The 27,040-nt window shown below is 37.5% G+C and overlaps 8 protein-coding genes across 9 annotated transcripts in view; 5 read left to right on the top strand and 3 right to left on the bottom strand.

The window, feature by feature from the left end:
• The window catches only part of Pcd (pterin-4a-carbinolamine dehydratase), a gene marked incomplete in the record, with an annotated part of 1,543 nt that extends 449 nt beyond the window's left edge, over nucleotides 1-1,094 (top strand). The window contains 3 exon segments of the mRNA XM_011304111.1: nucleotides 1-138; nucleotides 357-470; nucleotides 783-1,094. Coding sequence (XP_011302413.1) covers nucleotides 28-138; nucleotides 357-470; nucleotides 783-968 — 411 coding nt within the window.
• A 609-nt stretch (nucleotides 1,095-1,703) lies between these two features.
• LOC105266155 (box C/D snoRNA protein 1) lies at nucleotides 1,704-3,970 on the top strand. Of its 2 annotated transcripts, XM_011304101.1 has the most exons (6): nucleotides 1,704-1,917; nucleotides 2,291-2,422; nucleotides 2,511-2,692; nucleotides 2,758-2,849; nucleotides 2,927-3,422; nucleotides 3,517-3,970. In XM_011304101.1, exons 2-6 carry the CDS (start codon nucleotides 2,415-2,417, stop codon nucleotides 3,696-3,698), a joined length of 960 nt encoding a protein of 319 aa, XP_011302403.1. In that variant the 5' UTR covers nucleotides 1,704-1,917; nucleotides 2,291-2,414; the 3' UTR covers nucleotides 3,699-3,970. The 2 variants fall into 2 exon arrangements, with proteins under 2 accessions (XP_011302403.1, XP_011302402.1); XM_011304100.1 differs by lacking the exon at nucleotides 1,704-1,917 and having other exon boundaries at nucleotides 1,999-2,422.
• On the bottom strand, nucleotides 3,725-5,194 carry Sec22 (vesicle-trafficking protein SEC22). The gene is made up of 4 exons (XM_011304103.1): nucleotides 4,768-5,194; nucleotides 4,579-4,688; nucleotides 4,198-4,505; nucleotides 3,725-4,114 (listed from the first exon to the last, which is right to left on the bottom strand). Exons 1-4 carry the CDS (start codon nucleotides 4,840-4,842, stop codon nucleotides 3,966-3,968), a joined length of 642 nt encoding a protein of 213 aa, XP_011302405.1. The 5' UTR covers nucleotides 4,843-5,194; the 3' UTR covers nucleotides 3,725-3,965.
• Nucleotides 5,157-7,312, bottom strand: LOC105266159 (meiotic nuclear division protein 1 homolog). Its single transcript, XM_011304106.1, has 5 exons — nucleotides 7,224-7,312; nucleotides 6,066-6,354; nucleotides 5,863-5,968; nucleotides 5,638-5,784; nucleotides 5,157-5,584 (listed from the first exon to the last, which is right to left on the bottom strand). Exons 2-5 carry the CDS (start codon nucleotides 6,284-6,286, stop codon nucleotides 5,447-5,449), a joined length of 612 nt encoding a protein of 203 aa, XP_011302408.1. The 5' UTR covers nucleotides 6,287-6,354; nucleotides 7,224-7,312; the 3' UTR covers nucleotides 5,157-5,446.
• Tfb5 (transcription factor B5) lies at nucleotides 5,345-6,515 on the top strand. Its single transcript, XM_011304104.1, has 2 exons — nucleotides 5,345-5,430; nucleotides 6,306-6,515. Exons 1-2 carry the CDS (start codon nucleotides 5,390-5,392, stop codon nucleotides 6,490-6,492), a joined length of 228 nt encoding a protein of 75 aa, XP_011302406.1. The 5' UTR covers nucleotides 5,345-5,389; the 3' UTR covers nucleotides 6,493-6,515.
• Nucleotides 6,501-7,202, top strand: LOC105266158 (zinc finger HIT domain-containing protein 1). The gene is made up of 2 exons (XM_011304105.1): nucleotides 6,501-6,667; nucleotides 6,814-7,202. Exons 1-2 carry the CDS (start codon nucleotides 6,526-6,528, stop codon nucleotides 7,134-7,136), a joined length of 465 nt encoding a protein of 154 aa, XP_011302407.1. The 5' UTR covers nucleotides 6,501-6,525; the 3' UTR covers nucleotides 7,137-7,202.
• Nucleotides 7,313-7,315: 3 nt separating the features above from the next.
• On the top strand, nucleotides 7,316-8,996 carry Ipk2 (Inositol phosphate kinase 2). The gene is made up of 5 exons (XM_011304107.1): nucleotides 7,316-7,498; nucleotides 7,604-7,671; nucleotides 7,742-7,850; nucleotides 7,917-8,177; nucleotides 8,268-8,996. The coding sequence occupies exons 1-5, from the start codon at nucleotides 7,405-7,407 to the stop codon at nucleotides 8,630-8,632; spliced, it is 897 nt and encodes a 298-aa protein (XP_011302409.1). The 5' UTR covers nucleotides 7,316-7,404; the 3' UTR covers nucleotides 8,633-8,996.
• Nucleotides 8,783-26,972, bottom strand: dally (division abnormally delayed protein). The gene is made up of 7 exons (XM_011304108.1): nucleotides 26,245-26,972; nucleotides 24,685-24,825; nucleotides 21,038-21,602; nucleotides 20,593-20,794; nucleotides 13,089-13,396; nucleotides 11,366-11,507; nucleotides 8,783-11,282 (listed from the first exon to the last, which is right to left on the bottom strand). The coding sequence occupies exons 1-7, from the start codon at nucleotides 26,429-26,431 to the stop codon at nucleotides 10,974-10,976; spliced, it is 1,854 nt and encodes a 617-aa protein (XP_011302410.1). The 5' UTR covers nucleotides 26,432-26,972; the 3' UTR covers nucleotides 8,783-10,973.
• Between the last annotated feature and the right edge of the window lie 68 nt (nucleotides 26,973-27,040).

Here is a 27,040-nt window from a genome sequence, read left to right as displayed (position 1 = left end):
CATAGGTTATCCAGGACATGCGATAAAATGGCGGTTGTAATGAGTGAACGGTTCATGATAAAAAGTGGGGGAATTCGATCGTTATTCTATTCTCCATTGGTGTCATACACGTCTGGACCAGTCACCAAGAGAAAAATGGTATACCTTATTGACAACAATAAAACCTTCAATTATTATAAATAACTCTGTTTCGCATTCATCTCCGAATTTTGAGGTTGTAATTCTGTCTTCTGATAGTGAAGAACTCCGAGAAACGGGAAACACCTGCTGATGTTTCGAGTTGTGAATGGAGGAATAAATTTTATTTTGGTTAGACTATTTTAATTGTTAATGGAATTTTTGTGGATTATTTTAAGGGAAAATTGACAAGTGAAGAGAAAAAATCACTCCAGATTTTGAAGACTGGGTGGAGCCTTCAGGAGGACAGGGATGCTCTCTACAGGGAATTTAAATTCAAGGACTTCAATGAGGTAATTAGGATTGAGAAATCGTGTCACATGTTCTCGATTAGAGTGGAATGGATTTCCACGAGAATGTGGAAATCCGGAACGCCTTTGTCGATAATTTTTCATTCAACAAGAAAATTCCTCCAGGAATCCCTGAGATTTCCTTAAATATCTTGGAATCTGAGAGAGATGACGAGATTTTTATAGAAACCTTTTTTGAAGGTTTTATTCAGTTGCCCAAAAAAGGTTCTATGAAAAATTTTGATTATGCTTTTGGATTCTGAGATATCAGGGAAAATGTGGATTGATTTTTTTTCACGACTGTTTATATTTCAGGCATTTGGATTTATGACGAGAGTAGCTCTTAAAGCAGACAAAATGGATCATCATCCCGAGTGGTTCAATGTTTATAACAAAGTCAACATTACATTGACATCCCACGATGTCAATGGAGTATCTCACAGGGATGTCAAGCTCGCTGAATTCATTAACGAAATCACAAGCAAATCTGTGACTCAATAAATTGCAACAAATCGGGCGATTTTATTTCTCTTCAATTTCTATCAATTTGAATATTCCAGATTTATATTTTTATGTTTGTTTACAGAATATTAAAAAGAGAGGACAATAAATGACACGTAATCATAATTATTAATCATCAATCATTTATGTTTAAATTCATTTTTGTCGTTTCAGATAATTAAATACAGGAAATTACATTCGAAAATCACTAACTTGTCAGCTGTTCCATTTTTCATCCGCTAAAATAAATACGAGACCATAAAATACCATTAAATGTGAACAACAGTTCATAAATCGTTATATCAATCGCCTTCTGGGGACTGATATATAAAAAGGCGGAAAGTCTAGTCCAGCACAGACTAGAAATTTTGAAATTCATCATTGAAGTTCTAGTATTTAAATTGAAGTCATGAATTCTGGAAAAATAATTCTCTTTATAGCAGCAGTAGCTCTCAGTTGTGCTTCTGTGGCATACGCAGCACTACCCCATACTATTCTCCGTCAAAAAAAATAAAGGTAATCCTGATTGTTAATAATTTTCAGAATTTCCAACCTAAAAAAAAAATTCGTAAGAAAAAAATGATTTATTCTTCTTTTTTCACAGATTTTTTATTTCTCGAGCCATGAATTTTTGGAAATAACAATCTTGTAATTATTATGATAATTATTTGGATGAATAAATTATAAAAAATGAGAAATAACAAAGTCTATATTTCGATTATTTATTTTCTCCTGAATTTTTCAGAGTTGAACAGAAATTGTAGATAAATATTTTATTCCTATAATTTTATTCGATATTATTTCACATAATCTTCATATTTACGTCGTTGTAATAATTGTTGTTTTGCGGCAAATGTCCAGAAGGAATGACAGGTCGAGTGAAACAACCTGAGGATTGACCCACCCCCAGTCACCAGGGGTGAATGCTATTTTCTGCTTTACGAAATTGGTATTCACTGAAATTTTTTCCCCCCATGTGACCCTTAACCAAATCCAATTAACCCTTAACCAAGTTCAATTAACCCTTAACCAGATCGACTTAAGCCTTAACCAAATCCAATTAACCCTTAACCAATGTTTTTTGCAAAAAATTTGAAAATTTTAACCCTTATGACTGTCATGTTCTTTTAACACTCCTTCTTAAGGGTTAATTGGATTTGGTTAAGGGTTAAATGAGTCGGTTGGTGGTTAATTGGATTGATTAAGGGTTAAATGGATTTGGTTAAGGGTTAATGGGATTTGGTTAAGAGTTAATTGGACTTGGTTAAGGGTCACATGTGATCAAAAAATTTAAGAGGGTCTACAAAATTTTTAAATTCCAGTGAATACCAATTTTGAATCTTGAATAGTGTATCCCTTCCGCGCCATTTACGCGCATCTTCAATTCCTCCACTATTTACTCCTCATTATTTCGTGGTATTTAAATACATTTGACAAAGCCCTATAATGGAGAAGTACGTAGCACATCATATCGTTTTCATGTTACTTACGACTGAGAGTATTAATTGTATTATGTTGTACTTATTAATGATTTGAAAACAGATTGGAAAATTGTGAGGTATGTGCAAAAATGACGGCCAAATACACTTGTCCCAAGTGCGAGGTTAGAACATGCAGTCTCACGTGTGTAAATATCCACAAGAAAGAACTCGACTGCGATGGAATACGTGATAAAACAAAATTCGTCCCCTTGAATAAATTCACTGACTTGGACCTGCTGAGTGGTAATTAAATTTCCTTTTTCTTCATGTATTCATTTATCGCTCGATAACTCACCTGATTATTCCAGATTATCGGTTGCTTGAAGAAGTGGGAAGATCGGTCGATCAACTCCACAGGGATGAATCTAAAAAATACGGTCGATTTCGCAATTTACCAACAGTACATATGCCTCAGTGACACATAATTGTATTATTACTTTCCAATCAATCAGTTCTAAGTAAGATTTTTTTCTACAGCATTTACATAAATTAAGACAGGCAGCATTGAGGAGCAAAGTACAACTGGAATTTATGCCATACAATTTTTCTAGACACAAAGAAAATACAACGTTTTTTAATTGGAAAAGTCATGAATTATTTTGGAGGATTGAGTGGATATTTCCTCAGGCTGGAAATACTAAGTGGGTGACACAAAGAGCTCTTGAGACTTCACGGATATCAGATTTGTTAGATAATATACTGGACCCATTAATTTGTAATGAAGCCAGTGCTGATGACATGACTCAGAGAAAAGTACTCGCTGATAAACTTCAGTTTTATCGTTCCTCTGGTCTAAGCGGAATTAAAGCACTCCTAAAGGCTGAGAAAGTCAAGAAATCAGATTCTAGATTTTACGAACTCGATATCACAGACAGTCTCAAGGAGAATCTAGCCAATAAAACGATCATCGAATTTCCCACGATCTATATTACTCTCAAGGATCATGCAGACATGTTTGAAATTATTGATTCAGGTATTGTATCTGGATTAATTGATTTTATAAATAATTTAACTTGTTCTCTTTATTGCAATAATTAATTTTTCGTTTATGTATTAATTGTGCTCAGATGCAGAAAAAGAAGAGCCAGAAGAAAAATCAGATGAGTCGATGAGTAATTGGAAAAATAGGAGAAATAATCGAACAACTAAAAACATCCATCATGATCGTAAAGTAAAGAAAGAAGAGAGTCCTGTAAATTTTTTCTTCAACAACAACACCTCAGATTCATCAGATTCCGAAAATAAATAAATGGATCAGAATTGATGATGACAGAATAATTATTTTATTACATGTTTATTTTCCACTTTTATTAATTAAAACATATTTTCTCGTCAATAACTGTCCACAAAATTGCCGTGAATACTAAATACAATTGAGTCTCCAGTATTAATGATTGGCTATAGCAAAATTAATTGATCATCCATTACCCGCTCATCACACATCACAAATATCTCCAATATCTTTGAATAATATATAAACATACCGGATATTCAGTCTCTCCAATGTTATGAGAGACTAAAGAATGAAGAAATACAAGAGGAAGACAAGGAATACAACTAGACCAGCGACTGCCTTCACGTACATTGATTTAATGTTCAGATAGGTTGCATTTTTTTTATATTTCTGGGAGAGCATCGAGAGATTTTGGGTCTTCGTATCAAGTTCTGTAACAAATACGATTAAATAATTACCGTTTTATCAATATTTTTTAACCAGATAAATTAATTGATTAAATACACAAAAGTACCTGATAGTACTGTACCCCTCTGCAAGACATCATCAATATTCTGAACCATAATTCTCTGTACATCCTGCAATTGACTATTCAGTGCATTCATATTCCTTCTGGATCGTCCATCCGAGTACGATTTCTTCGCTTTTTGAATATAAGTATCAAATTCAATAAACGTATAAGGTCGAGTGACAGTATTAACACGTTTTCCATATTGGGAGTGGAATTCTTGAGCGATATCCTCCAGGTAACTGTAGGCCAACCGTTTGCTCCAGTTTCTCTCGCACAGGACGAGATAGCACACGTCGTTCTCTATCAAGTAGCTATAAATGATGAATATTAAATGAATTAATCATCAATAATCAATGGAGTAATGAAAAAAAGGGTTTTTCTCACTGGAAAAGATAAGGCCCTGTTTCGATGGTGCATCTGACAGGTGACTGAGGCCCCAGCTTTCTGAATAACATCTTCGCTTGATTCTGATACTCTAAAATGCTCTTTCCACTCTGAATCGAAAGAGAGAAGATGGATAATTTTATTAGGAGAATAAAAATTATTGGGGATTATGTTAATATTAGTATTAACCTGCTCGTCCTCCTGCATGGTAGCTGCCAGTGGCAAACCATCTGCTATCCTTGCAATCATCGTGAATAAAACCATTTTTACTGATTGTTCGTGATGTCTCAACGGTATTGTCGAATTATTTGTGGGAAATACTCTGTCTAATCAAGCTGTCAACTCTGTTTTTCATGAAACATTCAGCATAATTACACTCGTACGATAGAGTTGACTGTACATGTAAAATCCACTGGCTATTAACCACGTCAGTTGTTCCAAATCATCTCCATCCCCAGATGGTCGAGGTGAAACATACTTTCTATCTCGATTCGGGCGATTCTCATGAGTATTTCTAGTGTTGATAAATTGAAATCAGTGGACTTTGAAAATGTGCACAAAAAGATTGACAATAAGAATTTATGAAAGTAGAAACGAAAATTTATTTGTTTGCAAAGTTTTTTCAGTTCTCAATATTTCTGGCTGGGCAGAACAAGTCGCCATCTAGTGATGACGAATTAAATTGAATTTAAATACAGCACAGATACATATATACATACAGTAACTTAACCTATATCAATTAATCCATAACAAATTATCTGCCCCTGAAAATAAATAATAATTCCCATATGTTTATCGCATAATAATTATTATGGGAATGGTGAATGTTACGAAGGGAATTTTAGTTGAGTGGTGAGTACAGGATATTTCACTCCACGTATTCCAAATCCTCTGGAATGCGGAATTGTTTGTTGAGGGTGTCATTTGAAATATCGAATTTATTTTTGCACCAGCTCTGGATTGAAAATATATTGTCTGTCCATACGTTGGCTGCTTCCTTGTATTGCTGTAATTAACGACAATTAAATAAATTATAATCATCCTAAAGATGTTAAATACCTTCGCTCGTTCTACGATTTTCTCAACAACTTCAGGATCGGAATCACTGAAATTTCCAATTTGCTTTATTAATTCAATTTCTTTTCGCTTCAACTGCTGGAGCTCTTGGATAATCGTCTCTCGTTGCTCATTTTCTTCCTTGTTCACCTTCATATATAATCAACAATTAATTAATTAATTATTAATTATATATCACGTCCTATTCTCTGTACTTGAATTATTTACCCCGATTTTTTCAATCTCTGCATTGAGTTTCTGCAATTTAAATTCTCCGGCCACAATTGCTTTATTAGACTCTGCAATCCGTTGTTCAACAGCGATAATTTTCTCTCTAACGAAAACAAAGTATAAAAAAAATAAATACGTCAGTGGATTGTTATTTTTTTTTTTTTCTGAGTAGAAAAATTATGAGAAAAGGTAATATGCACCCTGGAAATGCCCAGAAATAAATAGCAGATCCAATCTTGTCAGAATTAACGATTCCATCGTCCACCAGTGCCTGTAGCACATCTTTGACACTCTGGATGACAATTCCCTTCTCCTGTGAAGCAATTTTCTCAATCTCTTTGAGTGTAAAAAATTCTTGCTTCTCGTGAAATATCTGGAGCATACGTGTACGTTTTTCATCCAATGTGACACGTTTAGACATGATAAATTATATTTTCCAGTGATGCAGCGATGAAACAATTTCTTCTTCACTTGGATGAGACTTTTGCTCTAGGAAGAAAATTTATAATTCAAGATCTCGACGAGAAACATCTTTTTATATCAGCTGACATTTTGGAGACCCTGCAGGCTAAAGTGGATGATCTTATGGACCAAATATCTTTTCCACTGGCTGACAAGGGATTGTGAATAATTAACTGTATATAAATAAATACGAAAGACATGGCAGCGCGGGAGTCAGGGAGAATCAAGGATGCCTACCAGAAGAGGGTTCTTGATGATGCAGCAAGAAAAAGAAGACATAAAAAAGCACTCGAGGCTTTGGAACAGGATAATTTCCATGACGATCCCCATGCTGACTTAGGTATTCAATTATTTAATTCCTACCACGTGTAATAACCGAAAATTTCGTCCAGACACTTTTTTGAATTCAGCGATATCAATCGATAATTTTCATTATTGAGTTATTCAATTATTTTGAATATTGATAATTTTTTTCTTTGAATTTAGTAATGAGCAAGAAAGCCCCCAAGTTCCAAGAGTCCCTAGACGGCCGTGGCCCGAGAAAGAAGAAAACTCGTTCAGCTGAATACTACAAGCAACGTTTTCGGAAGAGCTTTGGACAATTAGTTGAGGAAGATGCCAATAATAATCCAGCTCCACCGAATTACTCGAGTGCTCAAGCACAACCATCAAAATTCCCCGAGAGACATTTTTGCGCTGTTTGTGGATTTCCCAGTAATTACACATGCATTCCTTGTGGTGCAAGATATTGCACTGTGAGATGTCTAGGTACACATCTCGATACAAGATGCCTCAAATGGACAGCTTAAAATTTTTTAAATAATTCCCCATTATCCAATAAAACATTAAAACATCATTTTACTCTCAGGCTTGAATTGTAACCTGTTTTTATTTACCTTGTTTCTTCTTGTCGTTAATTGTTGATGATTATTCAGCTGGGATGGTTGGTGTATTAGTATGTTGTGGTTAGGTTGATGTTTACTTTCTAAACATGAGTGTCGCCTTGAAGATGAGCATATAATGGCGCATTCTGATTGAATCCATCACATCAGTCATCAAGTCATCAACAATGAAACAATGACTGATGAAACAATGAATTTACCATCGGGAATGAGATGGCTGGCTAGTCAAGTTGCTGGACATCATTCGGATCTCACTAAAAATCGTATCAGTAAGTTTTTTTCATTATTCTGCTTAATGAGTAGTACCTAATTGAAGATAATTAGCACCTAATTAATGATAACTTGTGCTTAATTATTCTCCAATCTTCATCTAGGCATGATTGAAACAGATAATGGATGTGTCTTGAAAGCTGGACAGAGGGAAGATCTTCAATTGAGAGAGGTACGTAAAATAATTCATTTCCACTCTCTTTTCTATATTTACACTAAATGTAAGACTTAAATTATCTTAGGTATCATTCTATGAGAATATAAAAAATTCAAATGAATCTTTATATAATGAGTTATCGATGTTAACTCCAAAATATTATGGAACAAGAGAATTAGAATTAGGAGAACGAAGTAAGTTCTTTTCTGTAATTATAAAAATTGTTTGTTCCGTTGTTATTATGTTTGAATAATTCTTAGGAATTGAATTTATTATTCTGGAGGATATGACCGTGGGTATGACTGAGCCCTGTGTAATGGATGTAAAAATAGGTGAACGAACGTGGGATCCTTTGGCAACTAGGGAAAAACGAGCAGCCGAGGAAATGAAATATGTCGACTCCAAGAAAGCTTACGGTTTCTGTATCCCTGGCTTTCAAGTTTATGATCTATCTACGAGAAATTTAAGAAAATTCGGAAAAGATTATGGAAAAACATTAAATAAAGACACTATTGTAGACGGTACGTAGGATTTTGCATTATTCATGTGCTGCAGTAAATTTAGTATTATATCTCACGTGACATTTTCTCGTTTTGTCCGCCTTTTTTCAGCTTTCAGAATATTTTTGAATGCAGAAGATGACAGTAATAAATGCGGAATACTCCTAGAGAAATTGATAAACCGGTTGAATAAAATTAAGGACTTTTCCAGGAAGCAGAAGACTTTGAGATTTTATTCTAGTTCGATTTTGATTACGTACGATGCGAATTATCTGCGACGACGAGCCGAAGAATTGTCATGTTCTCCTGAAAATAAATCAAGTTTGACAGAAGAATGCGCCGAGGAAATGGACTGGGTGCGGGTACGAATGATCGATTTTACTCACATCTTTCCAGCCGAAGAGGAGACTCTAGATACCAATTACCTGAGAGGTATTACGAACCTCGTACAAGTACTTGAATCATTTCTAAAATAAAACAATTGGGATCGTTTCTTCTGGAATATACAAAATTCGTCACGCAAACTGATTAATGTCTAATAAATTTTATCTGATTCGTTAACTGTAATATGCACTGTGTTGGGTCCACTGCATTCTGTGTAAATAACCAGTGAATAATCCTTTGAATTAATTTATTTGAATATTTTTTTTTTCTTTCAATTATTTATTATTCTTGTTTACAATAATCACAGACGTTCGCCAAACGCAGTAGGCATGAAAATTAGTTTTACATAATTGCTATGTGGAATCTCGAGGGAGCACATGAAGAAATAAAAAAATCAAAAAGTTAAAATGGATGAATAAAGTATGTGCGTTGAAATAAATTTTTCTATATATTCGATCTCGATTTTTCAATGCCAAAAAAGAAGAAATAAAATGGGTGAAAAAAAAAGGAAAAAGTATCGGGAAAAATTATTAAATATTCAATCTATCGGGCCTAAACCAAGTGAAGTCGGCTTTTAGTATGCAATTGCCCTCGACTAGCGATCAACGAGGCCCTAAATAATCATTTCACTCATAGGCTAATAGTAATAATCATTATCACTCAATTAAAACATTAAATCGCATAATCTGACCCCTTTGCCTCCACCCTCGTTAGTTCAATCAGCAATTGATAATAAAATAACAGATATTTCATTTAATCACGCAAAGAGATTCAGTTAATTGATTTAATCTGTCAAGAGAATGACTCTAATACAAACGAATACACGGAGTTACACTCCGATTAATCAATTGAAAATTCACATTTCAACTTTTTTTTTTGTCTAAACTTTCACACACAATTCGATGCTCATTTTTTTAATCAACTCTGTTATTACGTTAAAAGCCATTGTTAGATTATATCTCCAATAACTTTCAATAATTTTTCATTTAGACCGTTTTTAATAATATAATATAACATAGTTTTAACATATTGCATATATAAATACAACACGCATGCTTCTCTATTTACAACCTGATCGTGATCACGTCATGAATTCATTCCATCGTAGAATTTTTTCAACATGACACTAACATACTTTTTAAATAATTTTTGTCAATTGAAAATTGAAAATAAAAAAAAGAAAAAAAAAACGTATATAAAAGTCAGTCTCTCTTGCCTAGTTTGACTTTTACATTGACTGAAAATATATGAAATGCATAAAGAAAGAAAAAGCAATGGCGAGAAAAACTGTTAATTTTTGTCTATGGCATTCTGGCATTCTGGCATTCTTCTCATTATAATTGGTTGAATAATAATAATAATAATAATATTAATAATAATAATAGTGATATTAATAAACATCATTAGTAACTAATAGGCGAGTAATCACTTGCACATAGTACGCCATATTTCAAGTAATACATTTATTTTTTCACTCGGGTTTTTTTTTTTGGTACCAGTCACCAAAATTAGAATCGATAGCATCAAAATGTACGACGTATTTGTAACCAGAGGCTTTTGGGTCACGCGGACCTGCGCGGATCTTTGAAGCTAATGTTTTGCCGGCCAACAGATATAGATATTCACACCTCGGGTGTTTAACAGTGATTCTGTTACATTAATTCGTCGTTTCTGAGTCTCCGCATTTTTTTCTTCCCCCAGCGTAAATGCCCAGAATATTCCGTTAAAAAAGATTGAGCGGCGCGTGGCACGGCGGTACATTGAAAAAGGCACAAAGTTATTAAAATAAAAATGATAAATTTACAAAATAATAAAAGGAGAGGAGCGATAGACAGGAGCCGACGCGCCAGCACGTGTTCTCAAAAAATTTTCATTTCAAATTCCTCTTGAAATTTCTCCTTTCTCGATTAAACGACAATAAATCAATTATCCAATTAATCTTATCTTTTATAATGTACAATAATTCATAAATAAATCCGTGTGATTATCGTCGGTTATTTCAATTTGGGAAGAATATCGTTCCGGGAAACAGACGTAAAAATCTATCAGAAAAAACGGGGGATGAAGGGAAAAAAAAAACTGAACGCTCCATTTTCTTGTTTGGACGCACGATTGGCAATGTGGCAGTTAAAGTTTAATTATGGCATACGCTATATATCACCCAACGAATAGCCGGAGTCCGCGATACTCAACAATCATCTTGTCTTGTCTAATGTAGGGAAGGAAAATTACTTAGCCAAAAGAGGGTACCGTTATCTGTTATCTACAAATAAGTCCTACGTAGTGTCTGCAAAAACTTACTTTCATCATTTTTTTTGTTAGCCTGGCGTAATCATTTGATTCTATAATTTCTCACTTTTTTTTCCGTCCTCACTCGTTCCATTAATGACTATTAATCGTCACATACTGTACATTAAATTTTTTAAATTGGCTTTAGGCACAGTGAATGAGCCAAACGAAGCTAAGAAGCACCAGTGATGTGATTTTCCTCGTAGGAGCACCACTCGTATTATTCGACTTATCGTCTGTATTAATATTCGTTAGTATCGATGTATCACCGCTCCTGATGGGGCCCATTCCCGAGCCGGAAGCTTCGTTGTCGTCATCAACATCCTCGTCATCACTATTTACAATAATTCCCCTATTCCAATTTGGATTAGCACCACTGCCAGATCCATCTAGTGCCTCATCAGACAGCAAGACTCCACTGTCAGGAGCTGATGCCAGCTGCGATTGCACCACCTGTTTTAGATAATCAATCGTTACCTTATTGCAAATATTTAATTTACTTATCACATTTACTTTACGTACAACACAGCACTTACTTGATTTATATGTCGCAATTGATCTATTAGAACGCTTGTATTCGAATTTCCATAATTCGGTGATGGTCCACTCTTGGCCATTACAAATTCTGGATTATACCTTTGGGCTGTTAAACTCGAGTCAACCACAGTCTTTGTATACCTGTGAAAAAAACGAAGCCCAATGAATATTATTCCTGCTATTAGGTGACTTTAATCGTTTGAAGTATCAAAATTTTATCTGCAATTTTTTTTTTCACATCTCTACGCGAGTTTGTCCGTAAATATCAGTAAATATCAGGATAGATAAAGAGTAGCCGCTATACATTGAGCGTTAAGACGTGGGTTACAATCAAATTGTGAGGTAAAAAATTTCTTTCCAGATATAAGACAGATATATGACTGGCAAATGATAAAAGAAAAAAGCGTTATTTTGCACGTACGCATGTGAAATTCCATACCGGATGGAGGAAAAAATAGCTGAGGATTCAATGGAATGAAAGGGAGATAAGCCCATAAAAAATGTAGAAGAAATTGAAGACATCCTCGATTACGGTAGATTAATTGATCCGTAATAGAGCTGGCAATCGCTAGGTAATTATCAGCGATTCTGATACATCTGACCCTGACCTGAGAGTTATTATAGTAGTAGTTGCTAGGTACCGATGATCTCGATGGAGATAAAAAAAAAAAAAGATGTTTGATTTAGTCAGAGTGACTTTCAGAATGATGCCCCAGTAAACTCCCTCCTCGATTCTCCTATAATTCTATCGATTAATTGTCATTGGACTGTGGAAAGTGCTCCTTGTAGCGACAATATAGACATTCCAAGGTTTTCCAAGATTCATTAGCAAGATTTGTGATATGACTTGTGAGTTGAAATGTAATGGGGTAGAAGAGGGGAGATGGTCTGGTGCAGTCAGTAGGACGCCTAGCCGCCAATGAGTCTGGCAAGGAGAGGAAAGAGGCGCCGCTGAGTCGTCGGCAACGAGTCTTTTCCCCTCTACATCCTATCATCTCGTCTTTCGCCAAGTTGTCCCTCTCACCACTACACCGACTCGTGATTCTACGGGTATAACTATTGCGTACAGACTACCACCGCCAAACTAGAAAATCTCTCGAGCCAACTCACATATTTTCAACGACACCCACTTGCATTCTCTGGTACAATCATCCTCATCGTGCACGCCCGAGATCAATACTCCCTAATACTTTGACACATCCTCGCGCGTTCTATCAATTATATAAATGCCTATACATTTAATAAAAGCCTGGGACGGACGGAGAACTGCAAATCAATTCAGCAGCCAAAAGGACATTATAAAAATTAACAGATATTCCGATATCTTGGAATTGACGGGACGTATCAAATTTTAGGAAGAGATGTTTTTTTGAGAAAAAGATGAGAGCTCCAAAAAAGATATCTATGAAAATATCGCTATATTCCTTCAATTTCGAAATATTGGCCAAGGTCTGAAGAAAAAAATGGACTTATCCTATTTTACCACTTGGCAACAGAATTTGAAACGTAAAACTTGAACGTATATATTCTCAGAGTTTATCAAGATGTCTGCTCGATATCTACGTGTTATAAAATTATAATTACGTGATGTTATTATTATAATTAAAATTTCTGGGAGGATGATGGAGGCTGGGGCTGATGTAAAACAGAGAGAAACCCTTTTTAAAATTTATGGGAGTAAATTAAATTGATATTAAATGAAGGGGTAATTTTTATACTTACTCTCCGAGTCGCTGGCCATTCCAGCAATGCTTTTCAGGATAGTCCTCGCATATGGCATCAGCAAGTGTACCGTAGAAGGTGCGAGACCTAACGACACTGGCTAAAAAGTTGCCGAGTTGGCTGTGGAGCTGGATTTGAGTGGCACGATGTGCCTGGGAGTTTGGGTGAGGCATATCGGCCAGACGATGCTCCAGGCTCGATGAGAACAATGACGATGACTTGCTACCAATTGAGGACACTACGTCAGATTCAACTGCTTCCGATGTCTTCCCCGTCTTCAGCTCCGAACGTCCGCATAATTTTCGAACCTGAAAAAAAAAAATAAATTCGTTTGACTCCAAATTAAAACACTGTACTCGATCATTTTTTTAATTCCATCATTTCGCCTGTGAATATTCCCAGTTAACGCGTCTGTCTGAGAAATTTCATAGCAATCAAGTATTTTTCAAAAATATATGAATTTTTTTTAAATCAAAATTTTTGCAAAAATCAAAAATCCACTTTTTAACATTTTTATTCCTTTGACCCTCTTCATATTGTAATCTCCCCTGGGGAATGAATATTTAATTCCACGCATGTCTAATAAAAAAATGTCATATTGGTGTCAGCAAAGTTGGATTAGCAAAAATAATTGTTTAATGGGAGAGGTAGAATTACGTCGAGTAGCAATCGCAGCAAAGCGTTGACATAATCGTCTGGGAAGGCCTGTTTACACGTCGGCACGTTCTCTAGCAATTTTTCTTTTCATTTTATTCGTCGTCCCCTCCCTTTTTAAGTGGGTTTTATCCGTACAAAGAGAGAGAGAGAGTACTTTCGTATCGGTACAGCACTCGTGCACATGCAGACGATATAAACAGCCGTGGGATCCCAATCAAGTTCTTAAGGCATTGGACCCTTCTCCCCCTGCTATTTCACATTGAAAATATCCTCTTTGAATCCCTCTTTTTCCTCCTGACACACAAAAAAAAAACGAAAAAAAAAACCGCCTATCGTCGCGAAAGAATAAATGTGTCACTTTCCAACAGCTCCCGGGAATTTATACCGAATTTATCATTATATATACATCATGCTGAGAATATAGAGACTGTGAAACAAATATCAGTCCCACGCGTTCTAGTAATTTATTGTGGGCTTATGGTAGGGTGGGGAAAGTTTGCAAAAAAGGGGGAGAAGAGTTGAAAAAAAAGATGAAAGTAAATATTTTTAAGCAGTTCGATTTGAAAAATTGTTGGCAAATATTTGGCTTCGGGGGACGTTGAGGCACTTCTTGAAGGCCACGACGTGCTGGTGCAAATGGGGAGAACGAGTGGGATGAGGTTGAAACCTTGAATGGTTTCGGGTCAGACACGATATTCAAATTTTCCGGAGGTTGATTGAGACCATTTGCAACATTGTGTGGGCGTTGGCTCAATTTTTTATTTCAATCCTCAATGCACTAGGTTTTCTCCTCGCGATCATTCTGAATTTTCAGAATCTAAACGTCTCCTAATGCAGTTGTCCATTTTTTTCCTGTAGCTACTCTCTAACTATATCCCCTCTACCAGGTGAGTCATACCAAGCAATCCAAGGCTGATTCAACGGATCGACCCAGACATCCTGGACTGTTAAAAAATTCTACAGAAAAAAAAGGCATTCCTCTGATTTCGCATCAATCAGAACAAAAACTCTTGAAGAATATCTAATCCATTATTGATTGACTCATTACCGTACATTGAAGAAGAGAGAGATGAAAAAAACAACGACTGCAATTGCAGAGAGTCATGACTAGTGTGTTGTAATGGGTTGAAGGAACTCTGCGATACTGGTGTATAAATAGACAGGCATTATGTCCCAATTCTCTCCATTTTATTGTGGTTGTTCAACAAGAAGATGAGGATTGAAAAAAGGTAATGCAGGGTCAATGAGAGATACAATTCATAATCTAAGGTCTCTCATTGATTTCAATGGCTCTCGTGAAGGCAGTTGACCGACGGAAGTGTGATGAAAAGATTTGATGAATAAACAGTCAACTTGAGTTTGTTAGGGTATACGTGGGGAACGATTTCGGTTGGAGTTTGCGGCCTGACTCAAAAGCGCCGTTCCACGGCACTCGAAAACGCACCATCAAACCATGCAAGGAATGCCATGGGCGCGTCTCACCATTCCCCTTTTTTTTTTCATTCCCTCTTCTTCTTCAACTTCTTCAGCTTCTTCAGCTTCTTCTGCTTCTTCTGCTTCTCCGCCTTTCCATCTCCTGGCCGTTCCCCTCCAGCCATTCCCAATGCTTGTAATATGAGAAAAGGATACAATAAAAATAAAAAATCCTCCATCTTTTGGAATGCATGGTGTAACTTGTCCCTACATTCCTCTGAAAAATATTTATTCGCAAATATCTTGGTGAGAGGAGTGATTCTTGAATGTGGAGAAAAATCTACGTGACGGTGAATAGATATGATATGGAACAATGGTACACAACTTTTCACTTATTTCTCGCCTACGAAGAGATTATTGTGACGACAATTCGTGCGTCATGAGGTAGAAAAAGATGACAACTTGAAACATGAAAGACACGAGGGGAAAAAAAAAAATTATCGTTACCTGTCCGGGAAACCTGCAGCCACACAACACAGGGAGTAACAGAGAGTCACATGGCAACAGCAATCATTCCACCTTGCTTGCTCCATTCTTCAGGTCTACAATCCCCTATCCCCTTTCGTTCATTTCGCTTCATTCAGTTATTTTGAAATCCACCATCGTTCACACTCTTTCCATTTATCTTTGTTCCACTGACGCCATTGTGTATTTATCCATATATACATATGTATTAAATACGCATGTACTGAGAACTCAAGGTATTTACTCGGTCGTAGGATTGTTGGATACTGCTGTTGGATTTTTTGAATGAAAAAGGGTATTTCATTTTTCCAAGTAGAAAATTCCCTGTTTCTTCAAGAAGTCGTCTCTTTCGTTTCGATTACTAATTATTTTAATTCTATAATCCAAGCCTGCATCACCAAGTGACTGCTGGCATAGAAAATGGATAAATTTGGGAATGAAATAAAAAAAAATATGCGAAGAGTGATATATATGAGAGAACAGGCTTGAGCCCGATGCGTGCGAGTTGGTTCAGGTATAACAGGTTCGCCTCTGGCCTCCCTTTTACGAAATAGGGGGACTTGGTTTTTATTTTTAATCTATTTTTTTCTTATTGCTTTTCCTCTTTCATCCACCTCCTCCCACTCGAGTTACCGCCCTCGCGTGCCAACGACAACCATTAACCCCCACTGTACTACATCTAACTCATCTTGCCACACATACACGCATCTCCATCATCCTCTATTAATTTCACCTCCAATCTCATTAATTAGCAAAACACTATTTTTCATCTGTCGGACTATCTGATCCCTCACATGTGGTAACTGGAATTGCTGTCCCAGGCATTGAAACGTTGAAAATATTTTATTGGCATGAGTGGGACGAGCTAATCTCGTGTCAATGATTTTTCAAGCACCGAAAATATCAGTGGAAGACCAGACTGTCGGGTCATTGATTCCACGAGGCACTTTGCCAATCTTCTCAGAAATTCACGCGTTTTACTCTTTATTTTTTCCATGGATTTAATTGGAAAAATAACAAGTAACGGGCAATTATAGATCGTTTGAATTAGACGATAACGCATGCAGCTGTTGTGATATCATTATTTTTTATATTCACATTTGAGATAATGGTACCATTTGAGCTAGCCACTCGGTATTCAACCGACGATTTTGTTATAATTTTGTCTCTTATCTCTAGATATGAAACAACCAACTGTTGAATCGAGTTAATCACCGATTAAAATTCACAGATTGAATTTAATTGAGATATTCAAAAAATTTGATAAAATAAATTTACTAAATTGCCTCGTGTTTCTATAAATCCCTGAATACAACTGGAGTTGGAAAATTAATCGGGTATTTCCCTCCGGGAAATACTGGTTCCATGCAAACAAAGAGGCTTGTCAAGTTTTCCATAAAAATAATTCTTCGATGGTTTTTCAATTTCGAGTTATTGACTGATCTCGAAAAAATGGAAATTATCTCTCGCGGTATGAGTGATAATTGAATTTTCCTGGGAATTTCTGGGAGAAACATGAAGACGCATCGAGGGCTATTCAATGTAATGGTGAAGACCGATGGTTAGAGTGATTATATCGAGCATGTGGGCGTAAAGTGGCTGGAGACAAGCCAAGGAATAAGACCGTTTCTAGTGGCCAAATGGAGGGCACAGCAAATCGTACTTTAGGTGAGTGAAAAAGAGACGATGAGACAACACCGAAACTCAATACCCCAGAAACAACGAGTGAGCAAGTAAAACCCATCGAAATTGTTATTCGACACTTGTCCATTTCTCATTGTCTCCAATTTTATCATAAAAATTGAAGCGCACCTTCCACTGCACTTCCAATGAGATATCATGAGATATCATCTGATTTTCCAAAGTTCTATTATTTTTCTCTCACCCTTTATTCGCAATTTTTATCTTCTATAATTGGATCCGTCCAATAAAAACACGTATAGAAAACTATTCGAACCAGGAATAGAAGGGATGAAAAAGAATGAAAGAATTCGCTGAGATAAATTTATCGAATAGCCGTGGGGTGAAAGTACTTGGATTTGTGTTTCGCTTGTTCATGATCCCTCAGTTAGTATATACCTATACACTGATTGAACGTAAAAAAAGAAAAAATAAAAATGTTAAACTCTTTATCTTTCTCTCTGGGTTGCATCTCGTCCTATAAAATGCGTAACAACCGGTAACGACGAGACACTCTACGTGTTTAGAAGACAATTTGGTACGCCAGGTCAGACTTAACAGTGTCTATGTACAGAAGTGTCACTTCTTCCTTCACACACCATTCCATCTTCTCTCATTGTCTCTAAGTGGCTACTCAACTGCTCCCTGCATTCCTATCCTCTACTTACACCCAGGATCAACGTCTACGACCATTAAAATTCATTCGACGATTAATTCAACGAATAAATCAGTGGATAAAAAATTGATAAAATGAAAATAATGAGAAATCGATCAAGGTCGGAATCAGCGAGGATTTCTGGGGGCCGGGAATTTCATGCAAACTCCGACCTAACGAGGGGGCCGAAGGAAATCGATTCTCCCACAGTGGAGGCACTCAAACAAGATGAATAAAAAAAAACGTATATAAAGGAGAAAAAAAAAAGGAGGAATGAGCATTGAAAAAGAGCATGAACGAGAGGAAGGAAGGAATCCGGAATGAAAGAAGACAGAGGGGAAAAGGGAGAGAAGGGAGAGAAGGGAGAGAAGGGAGAGGAGGACACATGAAAAGGGGCGCCCCATGGCAGTACCTTTTGCTGTGTCTCCATGCTGCCTCCTTCATCCTGCCTATATACAGGATAATGCTATATATATATGGGAAGGGTTTGCGAAGAATAATAATGAGTAAGACACTACACGACACGAGAATTGGAGTGGAAGGTGGCTAGTGGAAGGAGTGGGAAACATACCAGGTTGAAGTGAGACGAATAAACAAGTTGGCGGTGTAGTGGAAAGGACGCCGCGTGCGACCAAGAGGTATGAGGTCTAGTACAAACCTGCCGCGACGAATAATAATGAGGGTTAAGGACACACGAGGAAGGGCTCTCTGGTGAGAAGCAACTTTCCACCAAACGCACATTACAAACCAACTCTTCATTGGCTCCTAAAGATCAATTTTATCGCACTAGGGTGTCATCTCTGGTGTCCTATCAACAATCCTGTGGGAGGACAGCACGCAGTCTATCTGGTTCCTCTATTTTATCCACAATATCTTCTCGTTTGTCTCTTTTTTTTTCGATTTTTTGAGAAACGGCTGATAAAATTGATTGGAAAGAAATTATGGTTTTTGAGAGTTATTGTTATTGCCAAGTATTTATTTTTTTATGAAGTTTTATCACTGGGGGAATTTTTCATTCACAAGGACACGACTATGAAGATTTTTTAAGTCATTAAATAGCAATAAAACCCGTAAACATTTTTTATTATTTGGCACCTATGTCCAAAAAGTGTTTTTTTTTTAAAGATAATGGAAAAACAATCGGAGCCAATAATCGTTATTTTTATTTCTACGAAAACTATTATTTTTTTTCAATTTTTCAAAGGAATTCCGCCGACATCTTGCTATCTGAGGTTTCTAATGAATTCAATCACAGTTTAAAATATTTGTCTCACCGCCATTAACTCAAACGTTAAAAAATGGTATTCGAAAGTTGTCTTGACGAATTAAATTTTTATGATGGTTTTAGACTAAACGAGCAATTCCCCACTTGCCTAATTATTGAGTGGACAATCATCACCGACTAATTACCAAATACTCAATCAATATTCCATCAGTGAAATCATATAAAACTTTGAAAAATGAAGAATAAAAATTTTTTTGAACGAATGGCGATTTAACCCCAGCATCCCCAGTAGAGAAAAAAGTGTGCGGGTGTTGACTGTAGTTTTGTGGCTTAACTCGGGCTCCATCAGATCGTTGTGGCCGTCAAATTATTAGTGGAATTGGGTACCTCGGCAGATCGTGGGAGCCCGACCCCCCTTGGCGACGAGCATTCCTCTATACAGGTTGTACCTCACAAGAGGAGAGAATATAAGAGAAATAAAGAACATTCTCGCATTCTTCTCGGCGCCCCCTCTACTCCCCACAAAATTCAGTTTCTTTTATTGAAGCGACCACGATTGAACATGATAACACCTGCCATACATATTCTCACTCGATAAACCTAATCACTCGAGAGATAAAATTATTGACAAAAGCACGGATTAAACTATTCATTCGCATAATCATATTAACACAGTTGAGAAACACCCACGAAGAGTGAAGTGATATAAGGATAGGGTGGGTGAGTCTTATTCGTTGGATTCGTGTTGGCGTTCACACGGGTGTACCCGTGTGAAACTTTTAATTAAGAGCCGAACCGGCGCCTACTCCGAGGAACGAGTTCGGCGTGGATCCGAACAAGCAAAACCCAGTGCTCAACCTATCTCTCTATGTGTGTGTAAACGGCAGATAAAGAGAAGGCTAAAGAAGAGAGGAATGAAAAAAAAAAGGTCTCGATCGGAGAACACGTTTTTTTCACCATCTCTCCTTTTCGTTTATTTTCATCTCCATTTTGATTGGACTTGATCTCTCATTTATTCGTTTTTTTAACCCACTCTCACTCTTTATCTCTCTCTCTCGCCCTGTCCTTGCAACAAAATTGAGCTTCTGGTTATTCAACCACGTGATAATGCTTAATTTTTTATAATTGACCAATTCCAAAGTAAAACTGTCGCGAGTGTCGCTCACCATCGCGTGTATAAATTAATTCACGGAGTTTGTCTTGAGTTGAATTTGTCGGGGAGGCCTGACACCGAACAGGGATAGCCTGACATTCGCACGATGGAATCGAGAAAGAAAATTCTATTGTAGATGTGGAAAAAAGAGATAAGAAATTATAAAAATAATAATAATATGGGATAAAGGGCTTACCTTCTCCTCGAGGGAAGGACCGTTCTCCATGGCGTGCATTATGGCATCAGAAATTCGAGTATCCAATTGTCTGACTGCTCTCTCCGCATTCAAACCGAGTGGATCTGTTCTCCCATCAACAGCAATGACCAGTCTCTCGACTGTTTCCACATATCCAGACCATGCTAGATCCAATTCCGATGCTGGCTCAGTTAAGCAACCCCTGTAAAATATTATGAATGAAATTGAGAGAGAACTGGGTAAAATAGGACATCCAGGCAAAATGGGATGAATCAGAAGATTCAATGGAAGACGAGGGGAAAAATCGATGGAAACAATTTAGGGGAGGGGATGGCAAAATAGACCTTCGTTTTTTTTTTATTTTCCAAGTTTTTGCCTGGGTGTCCCCTACCTAAAAAAAAATTCAACCCATAAATGCAATGATGCAGAATATTTTTCTCATTACCTCATGACATTGGTGCACAGACCACTGCATGGAAGAACCGTAGAGTCATATCCTGAACATTTTGGGCAGTAAGTCATCCTGAGTAGTGCCTCATAGCAAGCACTTTGCTGTGGGCTAGTACCATAAAAGAGAACGGTATCAGTTTTATCCAACACTGTTTTCCCTAATGTCAAAGCTTGAACAAGTACACGAGTCGCTTCTAAACTCTTGGTGACCGAGCGTGATATCTGTTTTGGAATATCACCAAATGGCTGGATCTCGTCGATGGCGTCGTACAGACAATTTTTAAATTTATCCGTGAAGTCTTGCTGATGTGGATTAACAGCATGATGATAGGCAATTGGAAAGAGACGAGTGAAGAACTCGGTGAAACGTTTCTGGAGCATTTCACGGGTGAGTGGCTGTTGGAGGGTGTCTGGAGTGTTGCTGGACGAGACGTAGTCGATCATTGCTTGGTAGAGTGCCTTGATTGATGGCCTGCTGAGCAGTGACATCGAAAGGTAGACCTGCTCAAACAGAGTCAGGGTCTTGTTTTCTGATTGACGAGCCAGTGTAGTTACAGTCTCTAAAATTTTAATTACTCACATTATAATTATCCATAAACAACACAAAAACATCCCCACATCATACTCTCAGTTTTTTTGCATTCGCATTTATTCACATTTACATTCCCACTAAAATTGCTCAATTGCTGAAATTTTATACCCTGCCCTATTTTCTCGCAATTAACGTCAATTTCCCCCACGTGTCCAAGAAAAACTCATTTTTCGCACTCGTTGCTGCTCACGCAAATAATTATGTTTCTCTTTCCACTCTTCATGGCGGTAGTAGTAAAAAAAAAATATGTGTAGACGAGTGGTTGATTGTACAAGTGTGGTCGTTGGCATCATTTTTTCATTCTCCTTTTTTCTCTATCCATACTCTCTTAATATCGATTACAATCGATTAGCCACAAGTGGTACCACTTGTCTATAAGTATACTCTCGAAGAAACGGAAAGTGAGATAGCACAAGTGGGAGCATCTGTACTCGATGGACAAAAGATGACAATTCCATCCAATGAGAGAGTAAATGATTTTTTTTTAATGAGTCAAGAGTGAAAGAAGAAGGAGAAAATGTTGAAGATTTTGAGCTGGTGCGAACGGAGGTTTGTGGCCAGGTGGCTGTACAAAAGTAGCATTTTCCATGGCAAAAATGTAAAAATAAACCAAAGCTAAGTACATGCTGTACAGTAATGCATACAAGAGGGACAGGTCACAGAGCAGAAGAGGAAGTTGGCCAGGTTGTCGTGGCAACGACACGCGCTAAAACCTCACTCTTTGCTTCGTTGAGTCTATTCGCCTTTCAACCTTCAATCCAGCCTTTCTTCATCTGCTCCTTTTTCCCCATTCTCTTTATTATTTTCCAAGTGAGCATGAAACTTCTCTGGCCGTGATACAGGTGCAGAGAAATACGATATTGACGTTCCCGGAATAATTGATAATTCGTATGCAGTTATTTGACCGATTATGACGATGAACTCATGTGTTTGCTCGACTCCCGTTACAACGATGATTAATCCGTATTTATTTAGAATCGAGTGGTAACCGTACGTGCACGACAGAATTGTTTCAACTCTGTGTGCCGTCATCGGGCGTCATAATACTCATAAATCAGACACATTGTGCGACGGTTTTACAGGATGCAAATTTCGAAAATAAACCGTCGAAATGTGAATGCCCTCGAAGCTAACAGCTGACTCCCATGCCGGATAAACTCGGTGTGTTCTATTATAAAAATTCAGCATGAGAATTCAGAAGCTATCGCGTGCAAAACCTTTTCAACGCATTCGATCTTCGTTGGCTATCAAATATACTCCGGTCGCATAAATAATATTATCTTTATCTCTCATAGTGAACACCTGAATGCATCAAAAATAGCAGACTGCCAGTGGCGACCCACTTTAATATTTTCAACAGAATTTTTAAGGTAACTCTCAGCTCCGTGTGAGAATGTCTATTTACTGGTGCTAGATGTATATATTTTTTCACTTTCAATAGGGAAATTTTATTTTTATTTCAAAAAATTATGGTACGAGCAACGAAAACAGACAAGTGATTCAGAGTATTCACACAACATTGAAGAACATTGATACATTCAACTGCGATGTTAAATAAAAATCCATATCACATTATCCCCATTTATGTATTAATGTCTATGTACATACTCTGGTGTACACCGAGTATAGTGTTCTCCATGTTTTGAATAAATACTCCGATAGCATCCGTCATTGATGAACCATTTTCTTTGTATCACAAGATTCGATATAAAAATAACAGCTAGATGTGTGACGAGAGACGGATACTAATTTATGCTGATTGCAGATTATGATAATGCATTTGATTCAATGAATTAAGTGAGAATTGAGAGAATGTAAATGCTTGAGGAAATTTAATGTAGCTGGGACACGAATTCAGTACACGTCTGTCCTCGAATTGAACCGTCGATTTGTCGACTTGAGATTGCATGTGGATCTCCAACTGGCAGTTTCCTACATACTTATATAGGCGTCTGAGATTGCAAGGTATAGGTTCTTTTTTTTTTCTCTTCACGATTCAAGATTCCACGTACAATGCCCCTCGTGTAGGCGTTTCACATAGAAATTCTTCCTCTCTGTTGGAATTTCCCAAGTCTCCTTGATATTTTATGGCCATTTCCTTGAGCAACATTGGCCATAAAACGTCCAAGAAAATGAAAAACAAATCACCGAGGAGAACCGAATTAATAAAGTGATATGATTGCTGTCACCATCAGCTAATCGATCTTCCCACTCACGTATTGCAATTTACTTTGGCTACGCAACTATGCAACTATGCAACTCTGCAATTCCGCAACTATTCACGTTACCCTATGAATACCAAGTGTGAAATAATGCATCGACGGTTAAACCATTTGGCCAGTGCGAAACAACAAAGAGATTCAATAAAATGTTCGATGAAAAAGGTAAAGAGCAATGAGTTTAATTGCAACGGTACACGTTCCCGTGTACTAAGCAGAGTAAGAAGTCTTCTGAAAAGAACGACTGGATAAACGTAGTACGGGGGTGTATCCTCGCAGACATATTTACAGGATGTACATGGTTGTTGCGATACATGCTATAGAGAATGAATTTGGCTCGCGGGCGTGCGCGATAGGTTGTGCCAGGCCTTCTCATTCGCATTGTGCGACGTGGCCTTATACGGCAAATATATAAGGGGCCGAGAAAGCGAAAATTCTCCTTTTTTCATTCGACTCCTCTTCCCTCATCTTCCTCTGGTATCGGGCCCTCTCCAATCTTTTGGCTCTCGTTGCCTCTCTCAGCTACTACCATCCGCTACTTTTGCCAAGGCGTCGACGCACATGCATCCCAAACTGGTCTCGCACTGTCTCTCTTTTATATATTCCTTTTAAACATTGCCCTTCCATAGCCACGTTCAACCGCATTTTTCTCCTTTATATCTTCGTACTGTCTTTCGTCCAACCGCCATACCATACCACCGACTAAATTTACCAATTAAATCATTTATTCCTCAACGACTCCAGTCAATCTTACTAAATCCCAGAATGACGAGAGATATACCATTATTATCACGGGTTTAGATCCTGAATAATTTGATACTCTTGACTCACCCCTCAATGCATCAGCCGTTGTCGCTAGGAGACCCTGAAGACTGCGACTGTGATGATGTATTAAATTGTAAAAATCGTTTTTCGCCTGCTGTCGTAGCTGATCCTCGGTATGACGATTGCAGCACGATCCACCGCACGTGGCTGAACCAAGAAAAGAAACAAAAAAAAAACACGACATTAATACCATGAATAATAATGTTGACCTTTCGGTTGAAATCCGATAAACACATCAGGAGACGAATATCACATCGAGATAAATCAAATGAGAATGATATGTTTATCCAGTAGGAAATACCCATAAAGTGGCGGATTAACTTGGGAATAACGGTGATGGAGTATTTGGTAAATGAGAAGAGAGACGAGAGGCTGAATTTTCGTCGGCATATATCGAAGGTAAATCCATTGTGATAGCAAATATATCCCTCCCGTGGGATAGGGCATACAAATACTACCCCGAGAAAATTCCAGCTGTATTCAGTTATACGTGGAGAAGAGGTACAGAAACTGGTATTTAGTGTGACCTCGTCCTCGGTCCATACTCCAGCATCATCCAGCACGAGAGCACGATAGCACATTACTCTCTGGATGTGCTCTCTGAATCGGCCTGACTGTGATCAGTTTTATGTATAGTATTGGATAAATGTACGCGCCCAACTCACTCCTGCAATCCTTTATACTGCAGGAAGGGAGCATAATGATACACGTTGAATCCACGAGTTTGCTTCACTCCCATATCTATCTCGATATACAACATAGAAAGGTACACCCGGAAATGTTTCTAGCTCGTTATCTATTTTATCCCATACCCCATTGATTAATTTTTTTTTTCTCCTCAATGGCACTCTCACAACGTCTATTAAAAAATATAATTAGTGTGAATGAACGTGTCAGCTGTGAGGATAAACCACTGTATGAACTGGGGGAGATTAGACGGCTCGGTTGCTACGACATGCACCCAGTGCACCGACAAGTGACAGCTAATACCACATCAGATGTGCTTTTATCCAATAAATGTTATTGATTCAGCATCTTGTCCTCGTTATTACGTCATGATCGTTCTATTGTTCTAGAGCAAAGGGATGGGTTGAATATGACATCCTCGATGGATGAATGAGGACGAGAGATGATGATTACGATTAGATCCGGTTACGAGTTTTCTCGGCACGTTCTGTCGACTCGAGACAGAGAGATGTTCCTGGATGGATTATTATTCGGCACGCGCCGGTTTATCGTATCGTAGGTTAAGAATAAAGGGTCGAGAGGTTAATCTCGGGTTTTAAAAAATTTTCTTTCGGTCTTTGAGAGATTTGACTCGCTCAAATAATCTCAATGCCCTTTATAATCCGTTTATAATCGATTTAGAATGCATTTACAGTCCATTTGTAATCCCTTTTCCATTTCATCTCTATATAATGTATCGATCGAATTTTTTTCATTACCCCTTCATCCTCGCTGTAGTGATAAGCCTTTTCAGAGATTGGTAAGATTAATAAATGATATTGCTCGTTGCTGTGATTGTTGTTGATAAAATAGATGAGAGTGAATGAAATAGTGTCTCACTTGTAGCGACGTCCTCACGGCTGATTGTTGAAAAATGAATGGTGATATTTTTGCTCTCGAAGAAGGGTCTGACGATTTCACAATTGCCAGCAGTGACATTGCCTCCGTGATGCTCCGTGGACCTCGTTGATCGGCAAATTACACCATTAATGCACAGGCACAAAAACACTGTCAGTGGAAGACGCATTTTACTTTACAAAGGTATTATCCTCTATCTTTATAAAATTGGAAAAATGACGATCGTGTTAATAAATGATTAACAACTCTCGGCGATCTCCAATGAATTACTCAACCAATGCTGCGGTGTTTCACCAACATTTGGATAATTTTAATAATTTATTGACTCTTGGTGATATTAATTGACTAATTCACATAGCCGGAATAATAATTTTTCGTCTGTTACGATGGGCAACGTCGTGAGATGTGTGTTTGTACATTTAAGAGGATCGGTATTCGATTCAAGTGTCATTTACAGATATATTATTTGCGAGGTCAATGAGAACAATCTCCGGTTGATTATTACTCTCATTACGTATTAATTCACTGAAACATTGAGAATAATTCACTATGCACGTCACAGAGATGATTGTGTTTAAATATTTCTGTGGGAGCTGTGTCTCTGGGATAATGAGACTGCCGGCGCGCGACTGAATGGATTTCAATCGGTTAAATCTGCGACTGTACACTCTACCTCTCTACCACTGTAGCTCGATAGCTCAGCAGCTCAGCACGACTGCGGAATGCTAAACGAGATATGGTTGAACTCCAGAAGAGGGTCGAGGGGAAGGGATATCCT

The sequence above is a fragment of the Fopius arisanus genome, unplaced genomic scaffold (genome assembly GCF_000806365.1).
Source record: "Fopius arisanus strain USDA-PBARC FA_bdor unplaced genomic scaffold, ASM80636v1 scaffold00036, whole genome shotgun sequence".
Classification (NCBI taxonomy): Eukaryota; Metazoa; Arthropoda; class Insecta; order Hymenoptera; family Braconidae; genus Fopius; species Fopius arisanus.
Note: the sequence above shows the minus strand (reverse complement) of the source record. Positions and strands in the feature narration are given on the sequence as shown.